Source organism: Sturnira hondurensis, unplaced genomic scaffold, assembly GCF_014824575.4.
Source record: "Sturnira hondurensis isolate 20B ecotype Veracruz unplaced genomic scaffold, ASM1482457v3 Scaffold0003801, whole genome shotgun sequence".
Taxonomy (NCBI): Eukaryota; Metazoa; Chordata; class Mammalia; order Chiroptera; family Phyllostomidae; genus Sturnira; species Sturnira hondurensis.
In genome coordinates, this window is record NW_028076432.1 from 638,245 (window position 1) to 665,857 (window position 27,613).

Consider the following 27,613-nt stretch of genomic DNA (forward strand, 5'->3'; position numbering starts at 1 on the left):
CTATAAGCCCTGGGAAGAGATAGTTGCTCTTGGTCACGTCCTGTTTCAGATGACACCTTGAAACTCTATTTAAAATTCTAGCTTCCTTTTATTCAGAAGGAATTCAGTCATGGTCAACATGATCTAGGAAAAGTAACTAACATAGATTCCATTGTCCATCATTTTTATCTAGATGGAGAATGCACAGACCTGGAGAGTACCCTAACTTAGGACAGAGAACTAGAAACTAGGAGAATGGACATCGAGCCCCATACCCTATTATATGGCCTCTTTTGCTTCTGAAATGTCTAGTATAAGGATAGTCAAATTGCTCTCACCCAAGTGGGTGAGCTAGTTAACCCTGTTGTAAGTCGCTTCCCCCTTCTCTGCTTTGTCACTAGCTCAGGAGCCCTGACTGGCTGACAGGAGGCTCACCTTCAAGTCCAAACATTACTTCTCATCTATTATGATTTTTGAGTCATTTTATTCAAATATCCCTAGGTGTTCTCATCTCCTAAATATAGAGGTATATGCATTTTCTAAGGCATCTTCCAAAAATAAAATTCACATTTTAAATTGCATTTCAAGTTGAATTCTTACGTTCACTTACAGTTTTATTTTATTGTTATCCCTGTCTTAGAGTTAAGCTCATACAAGAAATAACAAAATAATAATCAAATTTACTTTTTAATACTAAGTAAAAAAACTGTACACATTTAATAATTAGCAAACAAAATAATTTTATAGATAATCATAAAAATAAAGTGTCCTTGATGCTGTGACCACTATGTAGTGAAACATTTGATAAGCATGCATGGATATGCTATTGTTTAATATCACAACAGGATTTTTTAAAGTTCTTACTTTCCTTTCTGATGCTGCTCAGAGCCTGAAACAGCAAAACATCACTGTAACAATGAAAGAAAGATCCAAGAAAAGATCTTGGATATACAGGGTCCGGCACAAACAATGCCCCCTTTTTATGACAAAAGCATAAGCATGCAATTCTGTAACATAAGAATATCACACTCAAGCACACCATGTGACATTGCAGGTGAAATGTTCAAATTGTTGCCCATCTTGTGTGAGACATTCATGTGCCCTATCGACCACACTAAAGCAGGCAGTACTTCTGCCGGACTCTGTATATTAATAACTTACTCACTTTATTGAAGGTTCCTAAAACAGCATCAAGTACTGTGAAAGGAAATGGGCTTTGGAGGCAGATGGATTGGGGTTCCAATTTCAGTTTCATCCCCTACCCACTGGATAACCTTAAACAATTAAACACCCACCAGTTAATATGTACTGTAGTTGGGTAAAAATTCACTTTATTCAACAGTGCTATATTCCCAGTAGAGCTTGCCATATTGTAAATACTTGTTGAAAGGATGAAACTCTCAGATCTCTGTTTTTCATTAGGCAAGGAAGGTCATAATGCCTCACTGCTGTATTCTGGAATAAAACGGCGATTGTTGTGACAGCCAGTGGCAGAGCCTGTGGCACTCTGCGGGGGCTTAAAATCTGCTTGTTTCTTTTCTTGACTAGGTGTAAAAAGTAAGATAAAACCAGGCCTTGTAAAGAGCAGATATTTTTCTTACAAAAATACTGAAGTACATTATCTATAAAAGCAATGAGACAAGATAATATGTACTTGAATATCAATTAGGTTTTACTTTAGGGGAACTTTTGATGATGAAAAATGCTCTTTTCATCATTCTCTTGTTCCTGCAATTATAACCAATGCCATTTTCTATTGGCATTGTGTCATCTGTTAATTAATTTGTGATCAGTTTCAAAGGGATTCTTTTGCTCAAAGGTAAGCTGCTTTGCTAGATTCCTTGCTCCTCCAAGTCAGCAACAGAGTCATATAGGATCTGGCTGAGCCATATACAGATGCTGATATTTGGGCATTGTGACCTACAGGAACAGTAATTCCGTGTGGTTCCGCCAGTTCCTAGTCAATAGATATTTATTTTTTACATGTAGGACTGAAACAGTATCTTTAAATTTAGTTGTTAATTCTCAGCACACACTAGAAAGTTGACTTAAGAGTGATGCTCCAATAAATGATTGTAAATATAAACAATACACTAAGATCATCAGGCAAAATGTCTTCTTTCGTGCTGTTTGCCCTTGCATCAGGGAAACCAAACATAAGTAACTCCTCTCTTGCTCACACACCACATGGCCTCTGTAAGTCCTCCTGTCCATTCCAACTGACTCCTTGAGATCCAGGTCAAATGCTCCCTCCTCCTCCTGGCTTCCCCAGGAAGCCCTTTCTTGTTCCCACTCTGCACCTGTATCCATATACGTACCTCATTAGAATATAGGAATCTATTCTCATGAGTACGTCTCTGCTTTTACCTAATTTGAAAGCAAGGAGTTATCAACTTGCAAATTTGCAGGTACATTGAAAAATGTCTTTAGTTTCTTAAGGCCTTTCATTTGTAAAATGCACTGATTTTTATTTTGGAGTTCCCTTATATGCAAATCATACTTTTAAAAAGTTTGCATGGCAAGCCTTTCCCCACCCTTTTGCCAGAAAAAGCAAATAAATTCCTGGATCACACAAAATGGAATAATGAGGGGTTTTAGGTTAAGTAAAATAGGAACAATATAGCAATTGTCAGACATGTTTAATTCATCGGTATGTATTATGAAGTGACCAAACAAAAAACTCACCAGTCTCAGCTGTCCGTACGGACAGTAAAGAAGATAGCTGATTGCCATGGCCCAATCTGGTGTACGCCCTCACAGAAATGTTATAGAGGCTGTAAGGCCTTAAGTCTCTTAAAATTATATTTGTTGTTGAGGTGTTTTTCATAAATAAGGTATCTATATTTTTATAGAGAACTTCATAAGCAACAATAATCCCATTGGGTTTCTTGGGTGGTAACCACTTCAAACTGATTTCATTTGCAGTAACATCAGTAGCTTTCACATCTTGAGGGGATGATTCCGGTTCTGGAGGAAGAAAAGAAAACTTTACATATGTGTATTTTTCTCATGGTCATTGCTTCAGACACTGAAGGCAGCATGAGGTGGGTGGCAGCACGCAAGACCACTTGCTTTTTCTATAAAGCCACACTGGAGAGTCTTACCATCTTCTGGAGTTCTCACAAAGAGGTCATTTTCTTCAGACAAAGAACTTTCTCCAACATGGGTTGAGGCACTCACTCTCATTTTATATTTTGTGTATTTCTTTAACCCTATAAAGACAACAGGCAATCTCTTTAAATTCCTTAAAACAACACCCTTAGATTAGTGCCACTGGACGTAGACATGGTGAAACTAATTTATTTGGGAGACGGACCACCCAGGCCGGCCTCCGTATAATCTCAATCTCCTAAAATTCCTTGGGCTTGAGGATCTTCTTATGTTGATGATGTTTTAGTTCTTTCCTAAAATATTAATAAATAATTTTAGTCTGAAAAATAACTTTTGGCACACTGGGAGGAGTATAGTTTAGTTGCCACAAACACCACACCTGCTGGTTACTTCAGCCGATTTTCGCGTTCACTCCTTCATTCCTTCAATACTGACTTATTTCAATATACCAGGTACAAAAATTCCCTGGGTTAAGTATATTCCTAAGANCACCCTTAGATTAGTGCCACTGGACGTAGACATGGTGAAACTAATTTATTTGGGAGACGGACCACCCAGGCCGGCCTCCGTATAATCTCAATCTCCTAAAATTCCTTGGGCTTGAGGATCTTCTTATGTTGATGATGTTTTAGTTCTTTCCTAAAATATTAATAAATAATTTTAGTCTAAAAAATAACTTTTGGCACACTGGGAGGAGTATAGTTTAGTTGCCACAAACACCACACCTGCTGGTTACTTCAGCCGATTTTCGCGTTCATTCCTTCATTCCTTCAATACTGACTTATTTCAATATACCAGGCACAAAAATTCCCTGGGTTAAGTATATTCCTAAGATACTTGTGGTCTGATGGTTTTACCTCTTTGCAGATAAATACACAGGAGAACACACTTACTCAAGTTCTTTCTCCACCTAGTTTTAAACATATCCATGGCAGCACAGCACAACAAAGTCTGGAATGAAAACACACATGCCCTGCAGGGCTTAAAGCACAGAGAGACGCATATTTTCCATCAGAAGAATATAAATGTTTTTTTAAGAAGCAAAACTTCATTCTACCTGTTATGAGAAAGCTGTTATCTACAGTAGTCATCTGGAATGCTCTGTTTGTATCCAGTTCCACTGCGTAAATTGTGTAATGAGTTATTTTTCCATTGGGATATTCTGGAGGATCCCAATATAACAAAATAGATGAAGAACTAATATTTTTATAGTTTATCGTTTGAATGGAGCTTGGCACTTGAAAAGAAGAATGAATAATTAATATGGATAAAAAGGAAAAAGTATTAAAATGTGCAAGAACAATAACTGCGGGCAATTATTTCAGACACATTCTTACCTTGCTCAAGCGTCCTCACATGGAGAACCGTTGGTGGTCCTTCCCCCATGATGGTGAAAGCAGATACACTAATCATGTGCTCAGTGAAAGGTACGAGTCTCCTGATAATGTAAGACAGCTGTTCGGCAACAATGTCAATGGTATACTGGTTCCATGTAGCTCCTATTCAAAATCATTTTTTTTAAAAAAAGAGGTGTTCAGGTTCATGATCAAAATTATTTTTGCTCATTCAGTAAAACCTTAAAACTGATTTCCCCTTATTCACTAATTCCTCCATGCACTCCTTTATATGAAAGGTACATGTATAATTAATAATATGCTGAATACTTCCCAACAATATCTATAAACATTTTGTGCGCATAATGTAGTTTTGCTAGTTATTATACAGTATTCTGGACCATGAAATAGGTATGTTAAGAAACTATAACTTACTCAGAGGGACTAACTAGGAATTTTGTCTGAAAAGACACAGTAGGCAATGATACCAAATTGAAATATTATATCATTGCTGGATTGTACTGCGAAAGATAGAAATGAGGCTTTATATTTGAACTCAAAATTCACTATACCTTCACTAAACCCAGTGATACTTGAAAGCAAGCCTGTGTGGATAACTGATACATAAATGTGCCTGAACAAGGATTTCAAACAATGTTAGATTTTTTGTGTTTATTTAAAACTTTTGCTTCTAGTAATGTTAATCAGCAATTAGGCCAAACTTGAAATGTTTAAGGAAACATCTGTATCAGAAACCGTGGGCCTCTTAATTTGTAGCATTGCCCCCAGTGCTCTTTGCACAGAAAAAAATGAATGAATTGGCGAATGCAATAAACATGTACTGAAGGTAATGTGATTTGCTTGTCTGATTCTAACATCAATAAAATAACACTTTAAATTTGGAACAGGACAAGTACCAAATCAGAGAAGAAATAAGGAAAAATGTTCTTCTCACTTAGCATTCCATAAAAAACAGAGATAATTTAAATCTGTGTTTTCTAACCAACTAGTTTTAATTTGCTATGTATGACATTCTTCTTTTAGAAACAAAAAGATCCATTGACCCTGAAGAGCAAGTGCATACACTAATGACATCCCCACGTCGTCGGGGTCACCTACACCTGTTTATCCCTGCATGCACTGGACTTGTAACTTTCTGACCTATTTACCTTTAGTGACATCTGAAAACCTATCAGTCAAAAGCTGCAGAGAGTGTGAGGCCTGTAAATGATTTGAAGATATGTTAATCCCTCCCCATCACACCTGCTTTGGCAACTGTAATAACTGATTGTCTATGCAGCTTGGCCAGAGACTCTAGGGTGCTACTTTCTCTGGGAGGAAGGTCAGATGGGTTAGCAGGGGCCAACTTCTGCCTGTGTGGCATTTCCATTTGCTGCATGAGGTTATCCAACAGTTAAAGAAGAAAAAAATCTGACTCCAGCCCATGAACCATTAATAATGTGGTTGAACTTTAAGCTAAGGTTCATATCTGTGCTAGCTAGCACTGGTGGTTTAAGTGTACTTCTTAGAACGTAAAAATTGCACCTACCAAGTGTTGAATGCTGGTCTTCAACTCTATTCCTCGCAGGAAATTTGTTATGTGGGTAAGTGTTATACATAACTGAAGCAATCGCGTACAGGTCAGAAGATATCTCTGCTGAGCCCTCAAATAATTCTGCCATCGAATCTACTGTGTTCACAGTCTCTGGAGCGATGGGGTCACTTACATACTGTAATTAAAAATAGTTGCTTGCAAAGGCCACTTATGAGCATTATACTTAATAATGACTTCACTCGAATATCAATTTAAGAAACTAGTAACTTTGGAACTATGCTTTTTAAAAAGATACTATCATTTTCATGACTCCTGTCCCGTTCACAATCCAAAATTCAATTCTGAAGCTACTAAAAGCCTGCATCATTGTAACACACTGTGATCACTACGATCTTAAGAGACCACTATTGGATTGTAGGAAGAAGCAGGCATTTGTTTCTGACTTCAGGTATTGTAAACCTCAACATCTTCATGCAAAGATTTCAGGACTAACATATTTTAACTGCTTCCTTTACCCCCAGAAGGGATGTATTCTAGGCATACTGTTTTATGCAAGGTGTGAGAGGCCTGCATGACTGCTTAATACATGTTAGTAACAGGAGTTTATCTCTGATTGAGTGAAGTTACAGACATGAACAAAACTGCATGGCAATGCTTCTCAATGGACCTCCGGGATATTTGCAGTAACTGTCATTGTTCCTAGGTCCCATATGCACTTGACACATGTCAAGTTCACCAAAGCAGCAGATGTTGAGGTAAAAAAAATATCAGGAGCAGACTACAAATATTTAAAGATTTTTGTTAGGATGACAAGAGGGCTCTCTTGCTTTTCCCTCTCCACACAGCATAACTGGTTGGAACGGGATGGGAAAAGAGTGTTTTGGCCAAATTACTATTAGGGGTTTGGCACAGATTGTCAACCCTAAGAATAAGGCTAAATAGTAATCAATGGAAATGTTGCTTTAAGACACTTAATGACCAAATGCAATGTGTGCTCTGTGGATTCTCACTAGAAGATACCTAGCAATGTAGGCTTTGAAGACAATCTGGGAAATTTGAATATGATTTAGGTATTAGATGATACCAAGACAATATTAGTGATTTTGTTAGTTGTATTACAGGTGGGCACTGGTAACCAGATTCTTGGTGACTGAGGACACAGAATTGAACTGAACACACAGAGTTTATAGCATAAAGAAAGAGAGAAGATTTATTAAGCAATAGTACACTCCACAGAACATGGAAGAGGGCCAGCTCAGTAGAGATTGATCTCGTGAGCTGGAGGGATTCTATTCTTACAGGGCAGAAGCTTCCTGGATAGTTTTTGGCGGGCTTCTATTGTGCATGTACAAGTAGTTGCATTTCAAAGCTACTGCGCATGCGGTCTCCCACGATTTTTCTTGATTGGCTACTGGAGGAGGAGGCCCCACAATGTTACTTTTATAGTGCTATTGTAATAAAGCAGGGGTCATGTAGCATCTTCTGCACAGGTGCATTCTTGAGTCACCATGATTCAGTGCTTTTCCAGAAAGCAGGGACAACTGGTCGTAGAGGGTCTCTGTCTTATATGGATGTCCTTTACCTTAGCCTTGCAGCCCCAATGGAGTTTCCTCCTGACTATCTCCTGCCTCAGTTGTGGTCATGGAAATGTTGAGTGAATTAAAACATCCATTTCCTAGAGATTTGCAATTAGTTAGATATGTAGGAGCAACATGATGTGAAGTCTGTAATTTATTTTAGAACATGCTCATAGAAGCAGCAATAACCCAAGAGAGCTGAGTGAAGAATGGCAGCGTGTTGATAATTATCCAATCCTGCTGATGGGTAATTGGAAACTCATTATTCCCTTTTCTCCACTTTCTTGGCTATTCAAAATTGTCCAAAGTAAAACAGTTTGGGGAAAAAGAAAACATTTCAAGAAACACTCTCTTTTCATCTATTCCTTTTCAAATTCTGCTTCAAAACTCAGCTAAAAAACTTTTTATTTAAAATATGCCCTATTTGACAGTGACCAGAGGGGAAAGGGGAGGGAATTTCAGGGCAAAAGGGGAAGGGTTTGCAGGAACAAGTATAAAGGACACATGGAGAATAACAAGAGAGGGGGTGGAAGCAGGGGAGGGAGGTGGGGAGGGCTGGGGGAGTAGGCTGGAATGGGGGTAAAAGGCAGAAAACTGTACTTGAACAACAATTAAAATAAAAAATATATATACCCTAGTTATCCTCAATTATAATTCATAGCTTTGATTTTATTTATTTATAATCTTTGGTACAGCTGTCTTTTAATTATGTTCCTTGCTTGATTGGGGTTGTCTTTGCTCATAAAGCCAAAAAGGGGGGTTGTCATTCCTTAGTAATATAAAGCATTTAGTATTTTCAAAAAATAAGAGATGCTTAGGATAAAAAAATCTCAAGAAAGCAAGACATTTTAAGGCAGTTTATTTAATTAAGTATCTACAAAGACAGATATTTTTAATTATTAACTTTTCTAAGAGATAAAATAACGGAGAAAAGAGTCAAGAAACTTCCCAGTTCTCCAAGTGATATTTTTGAGATAAAATTATCTAAAGCTTGTTACACCTTATCCAGAAAAAGTACTGTGATGAAAAGCAGGGGCCACCTACATGATCTATTCTAAAAATGTTGTGATTTTTTTAAAAAGCCTCCAGAAAGGGAAGCCTCTATGGGACAAGTGAAGGTCTTTTGCCTTCCAACGGCCCCCTCAGCTCTCCTCCACAGCAGAATCAGGGAGGGCACTCAGCACAAACACATAATTCAGAGATGCCCTGGAATGTTAGTCAATAGCTTAGGCCAAACCCACACAGCTGTTTCCACTATCAATTAGCCACTCTGACAATCTACTGTGCACAAACTGCTATAGAAGGTACAATGAGGTAGCACAAAGAATTTCCTCCTGGACTATGATTTTGCATTACGTCTCTCAATATTATACCCAAGTCAGATAAATTATGAGCAAACCATAGCATCCCACCAATTAACTAGGTGAAGCATCTCTGCTGACATACTGCCATTTCAAGGTAAGAGCTGGCCTGTATACTTGTGATGATCAGCAATTCTCCAAAATTCTGGTAGTCATTGGAAAAACCCTCCTTAACCTGGGCAATGATTTGATCATTGGTTTTATAGTAATCTAGAACATAACTAATTATCAGGGTATGCCATGTAGTGATAGTTCTCCTATTTTGACTTTATAAGAAAGCATTAGACATTAATCAGGGGTGTTTGTTTGTTTGTTTGTTTGTTTGTTTTAAGAAGAAAAAGAGACCTAGCTGGTGTGGCCCAGTGGATTGAGTACCAGCCTGCAAACCAAAAGGTCACCAGTTCAATTCCCAGGACACATGCCTGGGTTGTGGGCACATCCCCAAGATGGGGCAAGTGAGAGGCAACCACACACTGATATTTCTCTCCCTCTTTTTCTCCTTCCCTTCCCCTCTCTAAAAATAAATAAAATCTTTTTTGAAAAATAAAAATGTAAGAGCAAAAATCACGGGAGAGAATCAGAACTTAAGAAAGAATGAGAAGGGGCAGAGTACAGCAGAAGTAGAAATAAAGGAAATACAGAAGAGAAAAGATTCACTGCAGTTTCCAAAAGTTTGGGACTCATTGGGTTGGTGTAGTGTTCTCACCCTAAGCACTGTTGACATTCTGTGTCCGGTAATTTTTGTGTTGTGAGGAGCTGTCGTGTGCACTGTGGGAAGTTTAGCAGTATCTCTGGTCCTTACCCACTAGAAGCATCTTCCTAGCTGTGACAACAAAAAAATGTCTTCAGAGATTCTAAATCTCTCCTGGAGAGCAAAATCACCCCCAGTCGAGAAGAATTGAGTCAGGGAATGTCACAATTCATCAACATGAAAGGCCTCTTATTAGCTACTCAGGAATCTTTGGAATTTATGTGAAAGAATTTTAAGTCCTGAGAGGTAAATTACAAACCTACCTGATTAAACCAACGTGATTCTACATGTAATAATTTTCACTAAAGTTAATATGATTTTATTATATTATAATAAAAACAGTTTTATTTCTCTCCCTCTCTTTCTCCTTCCCTTCTCTTTTCTCTAAAAATAAATAAATAAAGTCTTAAAAAAATAAAACAAACCCAAAATATGTATCTATCTATACAGCTCTGAATTATATCAGTCAATTTAGACTCACTGGATGCAATCTGAATTAAATTAATGAAAATTTAGATTTATTGTTAAGAAATGCCTCCATGTTATATTATAGATGATGATGTGATTTATGTTATCTATTATCAAGCAATAGTAAAGATACAAGTTTGTAATTTGAAAATGTTTGGAAACCTCCTAATGGATATCGTAGCATTCTGCACTTTGAATGAAAACAATCATCAAGGCTTGCTTCTGTTTGTATCGAATGCTCAATAGACTAAAATTGCCTCAAGCATCCTAAAGTGTTATTGAGCCCCTCCTCGGCCTCAGTCCATAACAACTGGCCAACATTTAGCAGACTTGCCTTTCATAATAAACTTGAGAAATATTTTGGATTAAAAAAGAGGTATCTGTATGAATCTCAGACACTTGCAACACTAAGTAGTAAGCTGACGTCTTTGAGGAGAAAATGTCCCAGGGTACAAGGTGTACAAAGAGTAAGTACAAGGTGAGATCTGACTGTGAAAGTCAAGCAAAGAAGAGTCCATGAAGAGATGACTTTTGGGTACTTCAGACTTCAGTCTCAGTAGAATGAGACCCCAAAGAAATTAATTTTCTTCTTTGCATTAACAGAAGTAGGAAATCTACCCAAAAGCAGAAAATAATTATGTTCAATTTGGTTGGCTCTAGTAAAACCACAATAAGGGATATTGTAAGGGATATTGTGTTCACCCAAGTAAGAGGCTCATCGACAAACAGAAAAATATATACAGGGCACTAATCAATAACAGGAAGAACCTGCAAACCATGATTAATGCGAAACTGAAGCTGTTTCTCATCAGTCTTCAAATGATAAAAAGTTAAATCAATAGGTATTATTGTTACTGCTGCAAAGACTAACATTTAAAGTTACCATGTACCAAATACAGTGCTGAACACTTTTACCCATGACCTATCACTTCAATATAGCACAGAGATAGATATTAGCATCTCCATTTCACAGTCGCCTGTTCAATTGCACATTAGCAGTGTTAGTAGAGGGAGGATTGGAACACATTTCCGGGTTCCCAATCCCCACATCAAGGCTGCCCTACTCCACTGGGTGGGTCTAGAGAGGAGACAGGATATGCTGGTAAATATTAGAGGACAGATATTTCAGTTCAAAATAGTTAAGAGCAGGGTGGCTTCTTATTCATCTATGTGTGTTCTGGGTTTAACAGAATACCTGAAACTTTAGAGTTACTTAATAAATACTTGTGAGACTATACCAAGGAATGTTTTAAAGTTTATTGAACAGGAGCTACTACTGTACTGCACACCCTAGTAACAGAGGGGACCGAGTATTTTAGAAAAGGCTGGATTCCCAATCATTTACTAGGGATGTTATAGATGAGATTCATCTGTAAGTTTAGAAGTTGAAATAAAATTCCTAAAACCCTGAGACTCAAGTTTCTAATGTATTTTTCTCAAATATCTGTTTAAATATTTAAAACAAAATATATATTTTGGCTTGTTTAAATAACCCCTACTCATTAAGAAACATATAAATCATTAGAGGGTCACTGGAGAAAAAATGCAAAAAGGGTAATGATATCACATTAAGCCTAGCATTCAAGTATATTTTAATATATTTTTAAAGTTTCAGCATCATGTAAATTTTATAATTGTCCCATTGTTGTTTTACCCACTCATCTACTGATGGACACTCAGTCTGCTTCCATATCTTGGGGAGTGTAAATAACTCTGGAATGAACATAGGGGTGCTTATGTTCTTTGGAATTGGTGTTTTGGGTTCCTTCTGTATATATTCCCAGAAGTGGGATCTCTGGGTTAAAAGGAAGATTCACTTTTTATTTTTTTCAGGTATCCCCAATACTGTTTCCACAGCGGCTATACAGAAAGGAATACCACTCGGCCATAAAAGAGAAGAAAATTTTATGCTTTGTGACAGTATGGATGGACCTGGAGTGCATTATGCTAAGTGAAATAAGCCAGTCGGAGAAAGAGAAATACCATATGATTTCACTCACATGTGGAAACTAATGAACAGACTGAACTAACAAGCAAAACAGAGACAGACTCATCGAGAAAGAGCAGGCTGACAGCTAAGGAGTGGAGAAGGTAGGGGTGGAGGGATTGAGCAAAAAGGAAAAAGGACTCATGGACACGGACAACAGTGTGGTGACTGCTGGGGGTAGTAAAAGGGGACTAAATAGCAATGGGAAAAATACAAGAAAAAAATTTTAAAGAAGTTTCATCATCATGATATATGTACATGGCTTAAGAAAAAAGATGATAAAGGATTTACAGTGAAAATCCCTATCCATTCCTTCCACTATTAACCACTTGTTTTTATTTCTTATGGTGTTTATCTCTAAAATCACTAAATAATATGCTTATACTTTCTGCTAAGTCTCACTTAGGTCAGACAGCATCTATTGACTTTCTTCTATAGTGAAGAGTTAGGTTACAAAAATAGATACGTACACATCTTCCTGAGCTGTTATTATTTTATTACTTTTATAATTTAAATTGATACACCTATTATTCTAATGGGTATGTGGAATATAAAATAGTGCACTGAGAGTGTGATGGATAACCTCTCAGGTGGCCCCCATTACCCTTACCTCTTATTGTTTATGGTGCTGTATGACCCTCTCTTCTCGAACTGGGTGGGGCCTGTGATTTGCACCTTAGGAACAAAATAAGGCAAAAATGATGGTATTTCCCTCCCAGGAGGGAAGGAAATTGCATTACATCCTATAGATTCTCCTTGCTGGCTTAAGGAAGTGAATGGCCATGTGAAAAAACTGTGTGAAACCTTGTGGGCTAGAGTTAGGGTGGTCTCCTTCCAAGAGTCAGCAAGAAACCATGCTCTCAATTCTACAGCCAAAAAAGAAATGAAACCTGTCAAAAAACCGAGTGAGCTTGCAGGTGCATTCTTCCCTAGTCAAGCCTCCAGACGAGAACACAGCACAGTCAGCCCCTTGACTGCAGTGTGGTGAGGCCCTAAGCAGAGAACCCATCAAAACTCTCTAGACTCCTGACCCACAGAAACTGTGAGATGATAAATGAAAGTGGTTTTAAGCCTGTGGCAAATCGTTCTACAACAATGGAAAACTACTAATGTAGTAAGATAACAGCAATAGGCAAGTGTCTGTGCAATCTTGAGCTGGGGTGGAGGCACGAGAATGAAATACAGATGCATGACTGTCACACTCTGGAGGTAGAAAGAACTGGCCTTAACACTGAATGGATATGAAATGCTAAGTATAACACAAGTCAGAGCTCACTAACCCCAGTGTTCCAAGCCTTCATGAAACTTCATTCTTGTATGTCCTGTGGGCACATTCACTGGTCCCCATCACTGTCCTATGATCTCTGTCTAGTGTCTGTTCCTTATCCCAACTTCATTTCTTCTGATTATGAACCAGATGCTGTTACCCCCAAAACATTTCTGTTTTGCTTTATAGAGTAGATGAGTTTAGATGTGACAAGCCGTAGCAGAACCTTCCTATAAATGGCTGTAATTAGGAATGCAGAGTATTGGAGATCATTGTGAAAAGCAAGGCAAAGGGAAAGCAGTTATTGAAATGGAGAGATCCTCAAAAAAAAGTGCAATGAGATGCCTGAAATCAGGGGCCTCTGGAATACCTTCATAAAGGAGTCGCAAAATTATAAAAAAGGGTGCTAGCTTTTATATATTCTTCAGTGTTCGTTGTATTCAGGCAAAATTTAGAGGAAATAGTTGTGTCAAACGCTGGGAGAAGTGGAGCAGAGGAACGGATTTGGAAGAGACAGGAAGATGAGGATGGTTAAAAATATGTACCACTTATTTGACATTTGGGACGCCATTGGTGACTTCTAACAACATTTCAAGGATTCAAAGAAATTCTGAGACAGGGCATGAAGGACACATTTGGCAAAGTTTAAGAGAATTCCCTGGCTAGTGTACCTCAGTAGATTGAGTACAGGCCTGTGAACCATAGGGTTACCAGTTCAATCCCCACTCAGGGCCCATGCCTGGGTTGTACGTATGGGGGGGCATACAAGAGGCAACCACACACTGCAATTTCTCTCCCTCTCTTTCTCCTCCCCTTCCCCTCTCTCTAAAAATAAATAAATAAAATAAATAAACAAAATGTTTTTAAAAAGAGTGAGCATCGGGAAGGCTGAATGGATAACAAAATAAGACCCTTACATATGCTGTCTACAAGAGATTCAGACTGAAAGTAAAAAGGTAGAAAAAGATATTTCACAAAAATAGAAATGAAAAAATTAAAAAAGCTGGGGTAGCAATACCAATACTAGACAAAGTAGATTTAAAATAAGAGACAAGGGCCCAGCAATTCACTTCTGGCACATTCCAAAGAAACCCCAAACACCAAATCAAAAAGGCATAGGCATCCATATGTCCATTATAGCATTATTTACAATAACCAAGACCTAAAAGCAGCGTGAGCATCTGTCCATCAATAGATGAGTGGATAAAGAAGTAGTGTACACATACAATGGACTATGACTCAGCCATAAGAAAAGAATAAAAGCTTGCCATCTGCAACAACATGGATGGACTTAGAGGGTACTGTGCTGAGTAAAACAAGTCAGACAGAGAAGGACAAATACCATATAATTTCATTTATTTGTGGGATCTAAAAAAAATAAAATAAACAAACAGATCAGAAACAGGCTCATACACATACAGAGAACATTTTGATGGTTGTCAGATGAGATGGGATCAGGAAAATGGGTTAAGAGGTGAAGGGATTAGGAAGTACAGATTGGTAGTTACAGAATAGTCATGGGATGTAAAGTACAGCACGGGGAATATAGTCAATAATATTGTGATAACTGTATAATGTTGAATGGGTACTATATTTACTCAGGTGCTCACTTCACAAATTATGTAAATGTTTAATTACTGGATTGTATACCTGAAACTAATACAATATTGTACATCAACTGTAATTGAAAAAATAAAAACAATATTTAAAAAAAGAATAAATGGAAGAAAAGAGTTTTTAACCTAAGGGAGGTACAAAAGTCAAGGTAAAGGATAACCCCTTTTCAATGAACTCCTTAATGAATGAATACATTAAGCCAGAGATTTTATCTGTTATCTCGTGTATTCCTCAACTGATGAGGAATATAAGCCCTGCTTTGAACATGAGGGTATTAGGTCTCCAAAATGTGTTTGTCCAAGTTCATAGATGTAGAACAGTGCAGGGCCAAGGCTAGGGCCATGGTCCATTTGAATTAGAGCCTCAGCCATATCTGTCTCCTGACTTCAACCACCTGCAAGGTGAGCCCAAGCTCCAGGAATAGGCCTGATCTAATTAAGAAAGACACCATCACACACAAAAAAAGAGAAATATGTCTCATTTTATCAAGAGAGTATAAGGAAGCTAATATTGAGTGACAACCAAGGTGAATGGCCCAATGCCATGATTAATAATCACATCAGAAGCTGCCAGTTATAAAAACAGTCATAGGGGTGTAAAGTACAGCACAAAGAATATAGTCAATAACTCTGTGATAACTATGTGTGGTGTGTCAGATGGGTACCAGACTTATCCAAGTGGTCACTTCGTAAGTTATATAAATGTCTAGTTACTGTGTTGTACACCCTAAACTAATATTTTCTTGTATGTTAACTGCAATTAAAAACTTTAAACATTTCTTTGTAAAAGAAAAATCTTTCCTAAAAAATAATTACAAGTCACAATTATTACAACACTTACTATATACCAACTACAGTTCAATGTACTTTATATACATTAATCCATGAAATCCTTATTACCAAACTTTTGTTTTGCTTTAGGGACTCTTATAACCCCTGTTTTAGAGAAGAAGAAAGTGAAGTTCAGAGATGCCAGGCCAACTTTGCCAAGGTTAAACTGTCATAAAGGCAAAACCAGGGTTTACGCCCAGGTCTTCTGTCTCTCGGGTCCGTGCTCTTAACCTTTCTGCTGTGCAGCCCAGTAAGTGACCAAACACAGATGTTTATGGTTCCAAAGCGTGTGTCCTCTCTACTGTGTCACAGGGGTTGTGGTTCACACAGACGGAAGCAACCTTTAAAGAAGCACCTCTAGAACCTCTTTGCTTCAAGAGAAAAACAAGTGCGGCTGGTCACTCAATAGATGTCAGTAGCAGAAGTGGAAGACCTGTCACCTAATTCCCCCAGAAGCTAGTACCTAATTTAAGACCTTCTCAGCAAAAGTAAAGGGTTAAATTTTTACCCTCTACCTGAGTATCAGAGAAATCATAACTCAACATCTTTTCACCAAAGAAAGGAGTCAACGTAAGATTAAAATGTAACCCTAGTCTGGAGATGGTGAACCACTTGGAGTAGTAAGTCCTGGATGACCAGTGCACTGAGCACCTAGTAAGGTCCACTTTCAAATAGGTGCCAGAAACACAGGAAGGCTGGCATTAGAAAGATAGTGAATAATACATGTGGGGAAAATAACTGTGCTCAATTAGAAGAAGCAGTGATTTTGAACACAAAGAGTAGAAGCCAAGTCCTAAATAAATAACTGCTGAGGAGTTCCAAGCCAGCCCTGAAGCAGAACTTGCGGGTCCTGAGTATGGGTAGGGTCATCCTTTGTGTGCCTGGGAAGCAGCCAATGGCTGGGCTGACAAGTCTGGAGGCTCAGAGGTCCTCACAGATGAGGAGCTGACTGGATGAGGTGAATGGACACCATGAAGGGGAATCAGTGTTGCCTGCCCTTCCTAATGAAAACAAAGGGAAAGAATCAGACTTCCAGTATGAGCAAAAACAATGTCCTCTGATTTTACATCTGTAAGATGATTGAATTTCTTTTCCTTACTTGATTTCTTTAATAAAATGTACGTTGCTTTTTTAACAGGCAGCTCTGAAAAATTTACCTTCCTGAAACTAAACAGACAATCATGTGTCAACCACAGCTACTAAAATTACTGTACCTTTTATTGGCAACTTTCCCATTGCAAGCACAGCCTTAAAAGGATTATTTAAATCACAATAGGAGGTTCCAAACAACTCATTAATTGAATTACCATAATAATATTCACCTCTTGTCCTGCTTAATTGCTCATTTAACATTTTTCATCTGCTGAAAAAGAGTAATAGCATTTAAGTAATAATATATGTCTCAAAATGAAATACGATCCAGCTGGATTATCAACAGAGCCCAAGTTTACTTCACATTCTCCTCTCAAACTTGTCAAGTATTTTGTTTGAGGGCTGGAAAATCTTGCAAGTTATCAGCATCAGACTGAAGCAGAAAGGGCTCACCAAAATGTGAAGTGAAAGTGCAATACCTCATCTTTTCCCGTGAGCAAAGTATTTTCCAAAATTACTCCAGTCTCTGGAACTAGCACTTTCACTCGGTATTGGCTAATGATTCCATTTGGTTGTCGTGGTTTCTTCCATGTAATTCTTATGTATGTGGCTTCTACTTCTGCAAGCTGTAAATCAAATACTGCACCTGGAACTAAAAATAAAGATAAGGAGTGGGAAATTTTAAAACATATTTTTAGATTTGAAAACATTTTCAAACTTCTTGACTCATGATTTAAGATTTGTAAGAAATTCCACTATAAAACTGACTAAAACAATTTACTAACTTATTAATAATTAAATATGTATGACTCTTTAACACATAGATATTTAAAGTTAAGTTTCTACACATAGTTCTCAGAAATGAAAATAAAAAATAGGATAAGGTGGAACAGTTTCCCCAAATCAAAATGTCATAACATTTGCTTGAACAATTTTGTTAATAAAAATAGCTTCCCAGCTACCGGCCAAGATGGAGGTGTAGGTGGATACAGTGTGCCTCCTCGCACAACCAAAATTAAAGACAACAAAAATTTAGAAACAAAAAACAACCAACAGACAGAAAATTGAACTGTAAGGAAGTCCAACAACCATTCATCCAGACCAGTAAGACGGTTGGAGTCAGCGGCTGGCACAGAGGGGTTATGGCAGAAAAAAGTGGTGGCTGGCAGACCCGGACATGCGGAGGCAATGAGCAGACCTGGTGAGGTGCGCCACGCAGCTGGCTGACCGAGATCACACATTCAAGCACAGACAAACCAGGTAAAATGGGCAGAGAGACAGACCGTGCAACCCAGGGCACCCAGCACTGGAAAATAAAGCCTAAAAGCACCGATTGAAAATACCTGTGGGGGTATTTTTGAGGTGCCGGGAGAGACTCCAAGCCTCACAGGAGAGTTCATTGGAGAAACCCACAGGTCCCTAGAAAGTGCACAAGCCCACCCACCTGGGAATCAGCACCAGAAGGGCCCAGTTTGCTTGTGGGATGCAGCAGAGGGGACCGAAACCTGGGAGAGAGTAGAACAAGCCCCATTGGTCCCTTTCTGACCCCTCCCCACATACAGTGTCACAACCCAGCAACTGGGTCACCCTGCCCTAATGAATACCTAAAGCTCCACCCCTCACTACATAACAGGCACGACCAGACCTCCCCCCAAAAAATGACTCAAATGCAAGAACAAATCAAAGCCCCAGAGCCAATACTTTTAAGCGACCAAGACATAACCAACCTATCAGATTCATAGTTCAAAGCACTGGTGATCAGGATGCTAACAGAATTGGTTGATTTTGGTCACAAATTAGATTTAAAATGAAGGCTACACTAAGTGAAATGAAGAAAAATGCACAGGGAACCAATAGTGATAGAAAGAAAACTGAGACTCAAATCAATGGAGTGGACCAGAAGGAAAAAAGAAACAACCAAACAGAAAAGAATGAAGAAATGAGAATTCAAAAACATGAGGAGAGGCTTAGGAACCTCCAGGACATCTTTAAACATTCCAACATGTGAATTATAGGAGTACCAGAAGGATAAGAGGAAGAGCAACAAGTGGAAAACTTATTTGAACAAATAATAAAGGAGAACTTCCCCAATCTGGCAAAGGAAAGAGACTTCCAGGAAGTCCAGGAAGCTCAGAGAGTCCCAAAAAAGTTGGACCCAAGGAGAAACACACCAAGGCACATCACAATTACATTAACCAAGATTAAAATGAAGGAGAGGATTCTAGAAGCAACAAGAGATAAGGGGACAGTCACCTACAAAGGAGTTCCTATAAGGCTATCAGCCAATTTCTCCAAAGAAACTTTGCAGGCAAGAAGGAGCTGGAAAGAAGTATTTGGACTCGTGAAAGGCGAGGACCTACATCCAAGATTGCTCTATCCAGCAAAGCTTTCATTTAGAATGGAAGGGCAGATAAAGAGCTTCCCAGATAAGGTCAAGTTCAAGGAGTTCATAATCACCAAGCCCTTATTATATGAAATGTTAAAGGGACTTATCTAAGAAAAAGAAGATAAAAAATATGAACAATATGAACAGTAAAAAGACAGCAAACTCACAGTTATTAACCACCACACCTAAAACAAAAGCAAACCAAGCAAACGAGAAGAACAGAACAGAGCCACAGAAATAGAGATCACGTGGAGGGTTAGCAACAGGGGAGTGGGAGGAGGGAAGAAGGGGAAAAACTACAGAGAATAAGTAGCATAGACAGTAGGGAGAAAATAGACAGTTGGGGAGGGCAAGAGTAGTGTGGGAAATGTAGAAGCTAAAGAACTTACGACACATGGACACGAACTAAAGAGGGAGAATGTGGGTGGGAGGGGGTATGCAGGGTGGAGGGGAATGAAGGGGGGAATGGAACTGTAATAGCATAATTAATAAATTATATTTTAAAAGAAAAAAGAAAATAATATAATTAATAAGTAATTAAAATAAAATACAATAATAAAAATAAAAATAGCTTCCTAGAGGAAGCTGTTTCTGGACGATTAATACACAATAGAAACCTTGAGGACTTTATAAAAACTCTAACACATTGAAAAGTAATCTCTAGAAGACTTGAATACAATGAAACTTGGATGGTAAATTCCATTAGGCTATCTTTTTCATTTATTACATGAGATTGTTTGAAAAGTTGATTGGCTTGTATCTAATGATTTTACAAATTAATTACATAGTCCAAAATTTCAGGGGCCCATACTCTTTGCAGTAAAGAAAAACAGGAATACACTTAACAGTTGGTTAAAGACGAAGCACCAAATACTTAAATGAATTCTAGATATAAAGTCACCAAGAGTGATATCTAGGAAATCATCTAGGAAAAGTGCCAAAGGAGTAGTGGATCAAGAATAAACACAGCCCAGGCTTTCATCCACTTTTTGTTTATAGCCCAATATGTGATTGTGAATAGCCAATTCACCGCCCCCCACCCCATGCTCAGTTTCCTTGTCTATAAAATGGGTGTAATTAGATTCCTATTATTCAAGGTTCCTGTAAGGAACAAAGAATTCAGGAGACTTTATAAATGTTAGTTCAAGAAGAAAAAAATGACATAAAAATATTGTCCTTGATAATCAGGATGCAGTTAACACATTAAATTCATTTTCCTAAGCTATTTCACATTCATAAGAGTTTAGCAACTTGCACTAAGACGATAGACACCTTGGGGGAAGGTATGTAATATAAATGGAAAATGACCCTATTTCCTTTTAAGATAACATAAAAGAATTCAAAATTAATGTCACAATTCCAATCATATTATTTACAATTAGTAAATGTAATTATGTTTAAATTAACCAGGTAGTAAACCATATGGAATTTTCATCCAGTGAACTGAGTTTTCTCTTTTTCTCTACGACATAACCATTTAAAAAGCCCTCTGGATATTGTAATAGTGTAAATGCTTCTAAATGTTTTTTTAATAGTTCATGGCTAGATGGATGATGAGCCAAGGAGCACACTATTTGATGACTGCAGTCAAGACTCTAGTGCTCAGCACAGGTACAGCCTGGGCTCAGCACTGGGAGACAAACACAACACGGCTGCACACCGGTAATTTGCTTATTTTTTGAATCTGCTTTTCTAAAAGCATTTTGGTATATCTCTATATGGAAAGATAACTGTTTAGATCGATCTCCCAAAGGAGTTCTAGTCTGAATGGAAAACCGTTTGTCCCTTGAAGGACAGAGGAAGAGTCCCAGGGTAGGACCCCACAGCCATTAATTCATCCACTTGTCATTCAACAGAGCACGTGCATACGGTCACTTTTAGGCACCTGAAGATAGCAGGAGAAACAACATAGATAAACCATTTTGCACGGGTCACCTCTTACACAAGGTTTATTTCACCGATATAAGCCCCAGAGCTTACGTTTCTATTATCATGTGTAGCAGTACACATTTTTCAAGGGTGGAGAAACTTTCCAATTGCCTGTGTAGTGTGAAAACAACTCAGCCATTTAATCAGCAATGCTCTCCTTCCATCTCTCTCACATTGTATTTTGCCATTGCTATGCAGACAACAAGCCTTAGCCAGTGTATAACGTAATCACAGAACACCGACATTATTTTCTATCAATTTGAACTCCTATAGACTCTCAACCTCAGAAGCCAGTTTCATGTCTACACTGACCAGATGAAACCTCGCCTCCTAGAAAATAAGTGAAACATCAATTCCACCTGATGTAACACATTAATGTAGCAGGAAGCCCCAAATTAAGCAGCACAGCAGAAAATACAAACATTTTACTGCCTCTTACTTAGTCAAACTTAAAATAGTAGCAGTTTCTTTATCTTCTAATTTGTGATGTTTCTAAATATAACTTAGTAAGTATTGCCCCCCCCACTAATGCCTAAAATTATGATTCATGCAAAAGTTAAGTGATTCTATATTACCTTATAAATGTACCTTAACCTTGGATAGGAATGACTGTAAACCTATCACTTTTTTCTTCTTATAAAAAAAGAAAAAGCTTAGGGGATAAAGGAAATGAAGTAGACAGCACTGAATCTTGTCTTTAGAAAGACATTTGATCTGTTACACCACAGTTTTTTATAGTGAAACCAGAGAAGTGGGATTAGATTGAGCCACTTTAATATTGATACCAATTAACTAAAGAAAGTCAAACACACAAGACAATTATTCATAGTTCAGCACCAGTCCTGAAGGTGCTGTCAACAGGGGCCTCCTAAAACTCTCTCTCCAGTCAACACATCGGCAAGTTTTGCTAATAAATGAGAAACAGAGTACACATACGATTGGTAAAAAAAAAAAAGTTTTACATGATTTTAAGTTTTCAAATGAAAAACTACTAGATAGACAAATGGAGACAAATGACACTGGTGTAAAGATAACACACTAAAATAATGTTTACCATTATAGAGCAAATTAAATTTCCATTAGAAGTTCATTTTGAAAAATATCTACTGAAAAATAAAAGTCATTGAGAATACTGAAAAACAGAGAGTTGGCAGTCTCTCAGTGACTTCCCCACAGAAGATTTCACTGTCATCTGCAGAAAGTGGCGTGCTGAAATCACAGGGAGAAGAGGTGTCACTTCCGGAGCGTGTCTGTGGGGAAGTAACTATGGCTTTCCCTCCTTCGCTTGCTTTTAAGGAATGATGTTCACTCCTTACAAGGTGGTGACACTAGTGACTGAAAAATTAGGACGGGATATGGAAGCACAAAATTTACTTAAAACTTTTTAATCCCCATACAGATGAGAAAGTGCTGTTGCCAATATTATATTCATGAGCTCTGTTTCACTTTATTTTATTTTATTTATTTATTTATTTATTTATCTATCTTTAGAGGGGAAGGAGAGAGGGAGAGAGACATCAATGTATGGTTGCCTTTCGTGTGTCCCCTGCTGGGAGTTGGCCTGCAGGGAACTGGCCTGCAACCCAGGCATGTGCCCTGACTGGGAATTGAACCGCGATCCTCTGGTTCGCAGGCCTGTGCTCAATCCACTGAGCTACACCAGCCAGGGCCTGTTTCACTTTAAAATAGGTAATTCTATGACATTTTGTAACACTGGAAATTAAATTAACTTTTCCCAAAATTGTCTTTTTTCATGCCTATGTGAAAATCTGTTTAGGGAAACAGTCAGCAAATATAGAAATCTTATGAAATATATAGAACTACTATGACAACATGACATCAATTTTCTTTGATGATCAAAATAAACTATGAATCATAACATTTTTACTGTTAATGAAATCGGCCCCGCTTAATCTAACAGTAAATATTATTTTTTAAAGATATTATTTATTTATCTTTAGAAGGGAAGGGAAGGAGAAAGGAAGGGAATATCAATGTACGGTTGCCTCTCATAGGTCCCCTGCTGGGAACTGGCCTAAATCCCAGGCATGTGCCCTGACTGGAATTGAACTGGGATCCTCTGCTTTGCAGGCCCGCAACTCAATCCACTGAGCTACACCAGCCAGGGCAAACAGTAAATATTACTTTCTATGAGGTCAACATTTTTTTTATAAATATCTGGAGATTTGTTAGAACCCCAGTTGTTTTAAAAGACATTCATTTAAAAGCTTGTCCTAACAAATTCTTAAATAGACTGTAACTATTTTGAAATATGGTAAGGAAAATAAATTAAGTAACCTTAATGAGAACACAAAGAACCCTGTTGTATTAGTAAGTGAAAAAGAATCATCTAAACTTAAGATATCAATTTTAACTGAAAGAATACAGTCCTGATGTGTCATCAGAGCAACACTCACATAGTTTAAAGATTCCTATATCACTAAGTTTTAATTGGTGGACCAGCATTCATTAGTGTTGTTAGAAGTAGAAAGCTACATTCACTGTATTGACAGTATTCCAGTGAAGCCCTTTCTCAGGCTGAACTATGCCCCAAGCAATCCATGGAGGAAGGCTGGCAGGCAGACGTGGGAACCACATCATTACTGCTCTTGCTGGGGTCCACCTGTTGCCAATGGACCCTCCTCAGAGCCAGCTCGATTAGGTCTATATGGTGATAAGCTTAAGAAAATAATAATATTAAACTGAGGATAAACTGTTCAATATACAGGGCAAACAGAGCCAACTATTCAAAATAAGTTACTATGGAAAATACCCCATGTGAAATACATGGAACACTGTCCTTAAAATCATATTTACGAGAGGGAACCCTGCAAAAACAGAATTTATTTATAGAATACTATGAATTTATGGTTACGTATTTAAACTTCAGTCACCTTCAAAGTACTCTCTACTTGATTCAATACACCTATTGAGACATTTTCCCCCTGCTCAAAACAGTTCAAACTCATTGATTTTGATACCTTCTAGTGCTTCTGCTTTTTTTGTTTCACCTCTTCCAAACTGGCAAAACATTTCCCTTGAAGGACTTTTTTCATACAGGGAAACAATAAAAAGCCACTGCAGGAGAGATGGGGGTGAATAGTGAGGGTGGGGTATGGTGGTCATGTTGCTTTTGGTCAAAAACTGCTGCACACTTAAGAGTGTTGTATGCAGGTGAACTTGTATATCACTCATCATGAAATGGGCAAACGCACTGGAAGAGTCTTAAAATAGAAACTCACTGAACCTGAACACAGCCTCTCACAACATCACCAGCTGGTGCACTGATACAGATGAGTTCCTAGAACACTCACCTAGCTGGAGAAGCTGGTACTACAAGGGGCCCACCCTGCAGATGATAATTCGCTTCTTTGGGGGGGGTCCCCCCTTGTATTATTTTGTGATTAAAAATACAGAAATAAAGAAAGGGAAATAAACATTAAAATGATATTCAAAATAAGCAGCATGGCATTGTTGGTGGCAATGTGTTTTCTACTTCTCTACATTCCTTCAATGCTGTAGGCCCAGAACAATGACACATGATCATCTCGAACCGTGGATTCAGTTTAGAATTTTGACTTGAAAGAAGAGGAAAGTTTCGAATTTATTTAATTGTTTAACATAAGAATAGAAACTAGTTGAGCAATTGGGTTGGTTGAGAAAATGCTATCACACTCCAGCACTTGAGTCTGCGGAGGGCCAGGTCAGCCTGCTGTGCTGGACAGCTGCCCATACATCTGTCTGGCTGTCTCTGGAATTCTTAAGAGCAGTTTTTAGGAGAAAACAGGGAAAAATTAATGGAGAAGACATAAAGACAACTCTCTTTTAATAGAAACACAGTGGAAAATTTTTAATATGAAAAAATGAGAACATTTTGCTTATGAGTATGCATTATCACTTAATCTGTGCATTGAAACTATCTACACATTAGCATTTTCATTTGAAAGTGATATAAAACATAATTTTTATGGTGTTTAAACCACAAAATATTACCAGAGTTTAACAATTTTTTGAAGTACAAAATTCCCTAACAGCTGCTGCCCTCTAATGGTCAAATCCTTGAATGGCTCTATCTGGTTAATGCCTGCCTAATCCTGATGTGTGTGCGTGTTCACACATGTACATGTTTCATTCATAGCTTACTGTAGGTTAGCTATCGCACAAGGAAAATCTGTAAAACTTTTGAAATGTTAATGTGATTATATAAAATTATTGCATTTTTTCAGTAATTACAATCCCTAAATGTAAATGAATACATTAGTATGTTTGATGTAGGCCAAGAAAATTTGTTATGAAATAAATAGTATTGTAATGTTTTTATCCTCACACAAGGACATGCTTATTGTTTTTATTTTTAAGGTTATTTTTTTAAGATTTCATTTATTTATCTTTAGAGGAGAAGGGAAGGAGAGAGGGAGAGAAATATCAGTGTATGGTTGCCTCTGGTGCACCCCCTGCTGGGAACTGGCCTGCAACCCAGGCATGTGCCCTGACTGGGAATCGAACCAGGATCCTTTGATTCGCAGGCCTGTGCTCAATCCACTGAGCTACACCAGCTAGGGCAATGCTTATTGATTTTAGAGAGAGGCACAGGGAGGGAGGGGGAGAGAGACAGAGAGAGAGAAACATCCATGCAGGAGGGAAACAGATCCTTGGCCTCTCATACATGTCCTGGCCAAGGACCAAACCCTCACCCTAGGCATCTGCCCTGACTGGGAATCAAACCCATGTGTGACCTTTCCGTTTATAGGACAATATTCCAACCAGCTGAGCCACACCAGCCAGGGTGTATTGTAACAATTTAAACACTATATTTCACCTAAAAGTGTGAAGTTTAATATACACAAATAAAAATGTTTGAGAGAAATATTGTTTTAATAATTTCAGTATGTGCTTGTAAATTTCTATTATGCACCCTTTAGGATTCCTTACTGGCTTAAAGTACCCTTTTGATTATAAACATATTTTGTTATAAGCACTGGGAATACATAGGTACCTGTGAATGTTAGTCTGTGAAAAAATTCTGCTCCAAATAATGTGTTAAAATGTTAAATGTATTTGCTTGTTTCTTTTAATATTTCTTGAGGTTTTGGCCAATACTCATTGTGAACCTTCTGCAGCTTGTTACTGCATGTCCTGTCCCCTAACCCTGCTTGTTCTTCAGTCCCTCTTACTACGAAGCAGGCAATGGCTCTAATGTTCTGAGAACCATATGGTCAGAACGTACTAGGAAGTCATCTGGTAGGGAAATAACATGAATTAAGGAAACATAATCCAAATAACTTCCGATATAATGTTTAACCAGTGCAATAAAATTCACAAGCAGAACAAAAGCATCTCATTAACACACTAAGGGAAATGTTCTTACCTTCTGGGGGAGTGAATATTGAAATATTTGATTTGGGTCCAATCCCTGCACTGGTTTCAGCTGCGACATACACATCATACATTGTAAATGGTGTTAGGTTAGTGAACGCAAATTTAAGGTCTTTCGTGCTGTTGTCCAAAATCCGACCTGCAAAAAGCAAAAAATACCTTTGGATTATTTTCTCATCAAGCATGTAATCACTCTCACACAGAAGTACAGAGCCACAGACAGGGATGAAAATCCTAACCTACGCACTGCTTGTTACAACAATTTTTAAAGTAAATATATTTTAAACATCTAGCTTAATAGTGCATTGATACCAATTTAATTAAAACAAAGGAAATAACATGAAAATCCTCCAGTATTTAAAATGATTTTTATTACATTACGAAGTCCTATTCAATTTCCATATTATTTCTTGACATAGTTAAAAGGGTAGATTTCACCAGTAGAAAAACAGGGGCAATATTTTATACTCAAATTTAGTCCATTGAAATGCTAAATATTTTCATTATCGGGTATAGAAAAGTTTATTTAGAAAATATTTCTAATTTAGCTTCTGAGAAAAATTCCTTTAATAGTCTATTATCAAAATTCATTAAATCCTCAACTCTACCACTAAATAGTTCTTTCACCTTCTTGCTCTAGCTGAAAGCTGACTGTCCCCTGAGAAGACCTCTCCTGTTCCCTTCCACCGCCTCAGTGGAGGTGGTCTGTCTTTTCCCACAGCCCTTGCAGGACTAGGCCCTCAGGTATGGTAAGAGTTCTCCTTGCTCCTCGTTCCCTGTCAAAGGCCAGTCTAGCTCCCTCTATCTAAGAGCTCACAACTTTAAATCTCATGCCTTAACGACATCCACTAGCCCTCGTTGCTGTTGTGATCTTCTAACCTGAGGGTCCCTCACACTTATTCTGGATGGGGTGACTACTATTTCCATGTTATTTTCTTCAATGCTATCATCTTAATTTATGGTGATTTCAATATCCCTAGAGTTAATCCTTAA

At 37.9% G+C, this 27,613-nt stretch overlaps 1 protein-coding gene across 1 annotated transcript in view; it reads right to left on the reverse strand.

Annotated features, from left to right (window-relative positions):
• PTPRQ (protein tyrosine phosphatase receptor type Q) overlaps positions 1–27,613 on the reverse strand; it is a 261,122-nt gene that overhangs the window by 165,728 nt on the left and 67,781 nt on the right. The window contains exons 26-32 of the mRNA XM_037042809.1: positions 26,613–26,759; positions 17,409–17,581; positions 5,974–6,154; positions 4,428–4,589; positions 4,148–4,327; positions 3,084–3,191; positions 2,665–2,946 (exon numbers count right to left, since the gene is read on the reverse strand). Of these exons, the coding sequence (XP_036898704.1) occupies positions 2,665–2,946; positions 3,084–3,191; positions 4,148–4,327; positions 4,428–4,589; positions 5,974–6,154; positions 17,409–17,581; positions 26,613–26,759 (1,233 nt within the window). The remainder of the gene's footprint in view (positions 1–2,664; positions 2,947–3,083; positions 3,192–4,147; positions 4,328–4,427; positions 4,590–5,973; positions 6,155–17,408; positions 17,582–26,612; positions 26,760–27,613) is intronic.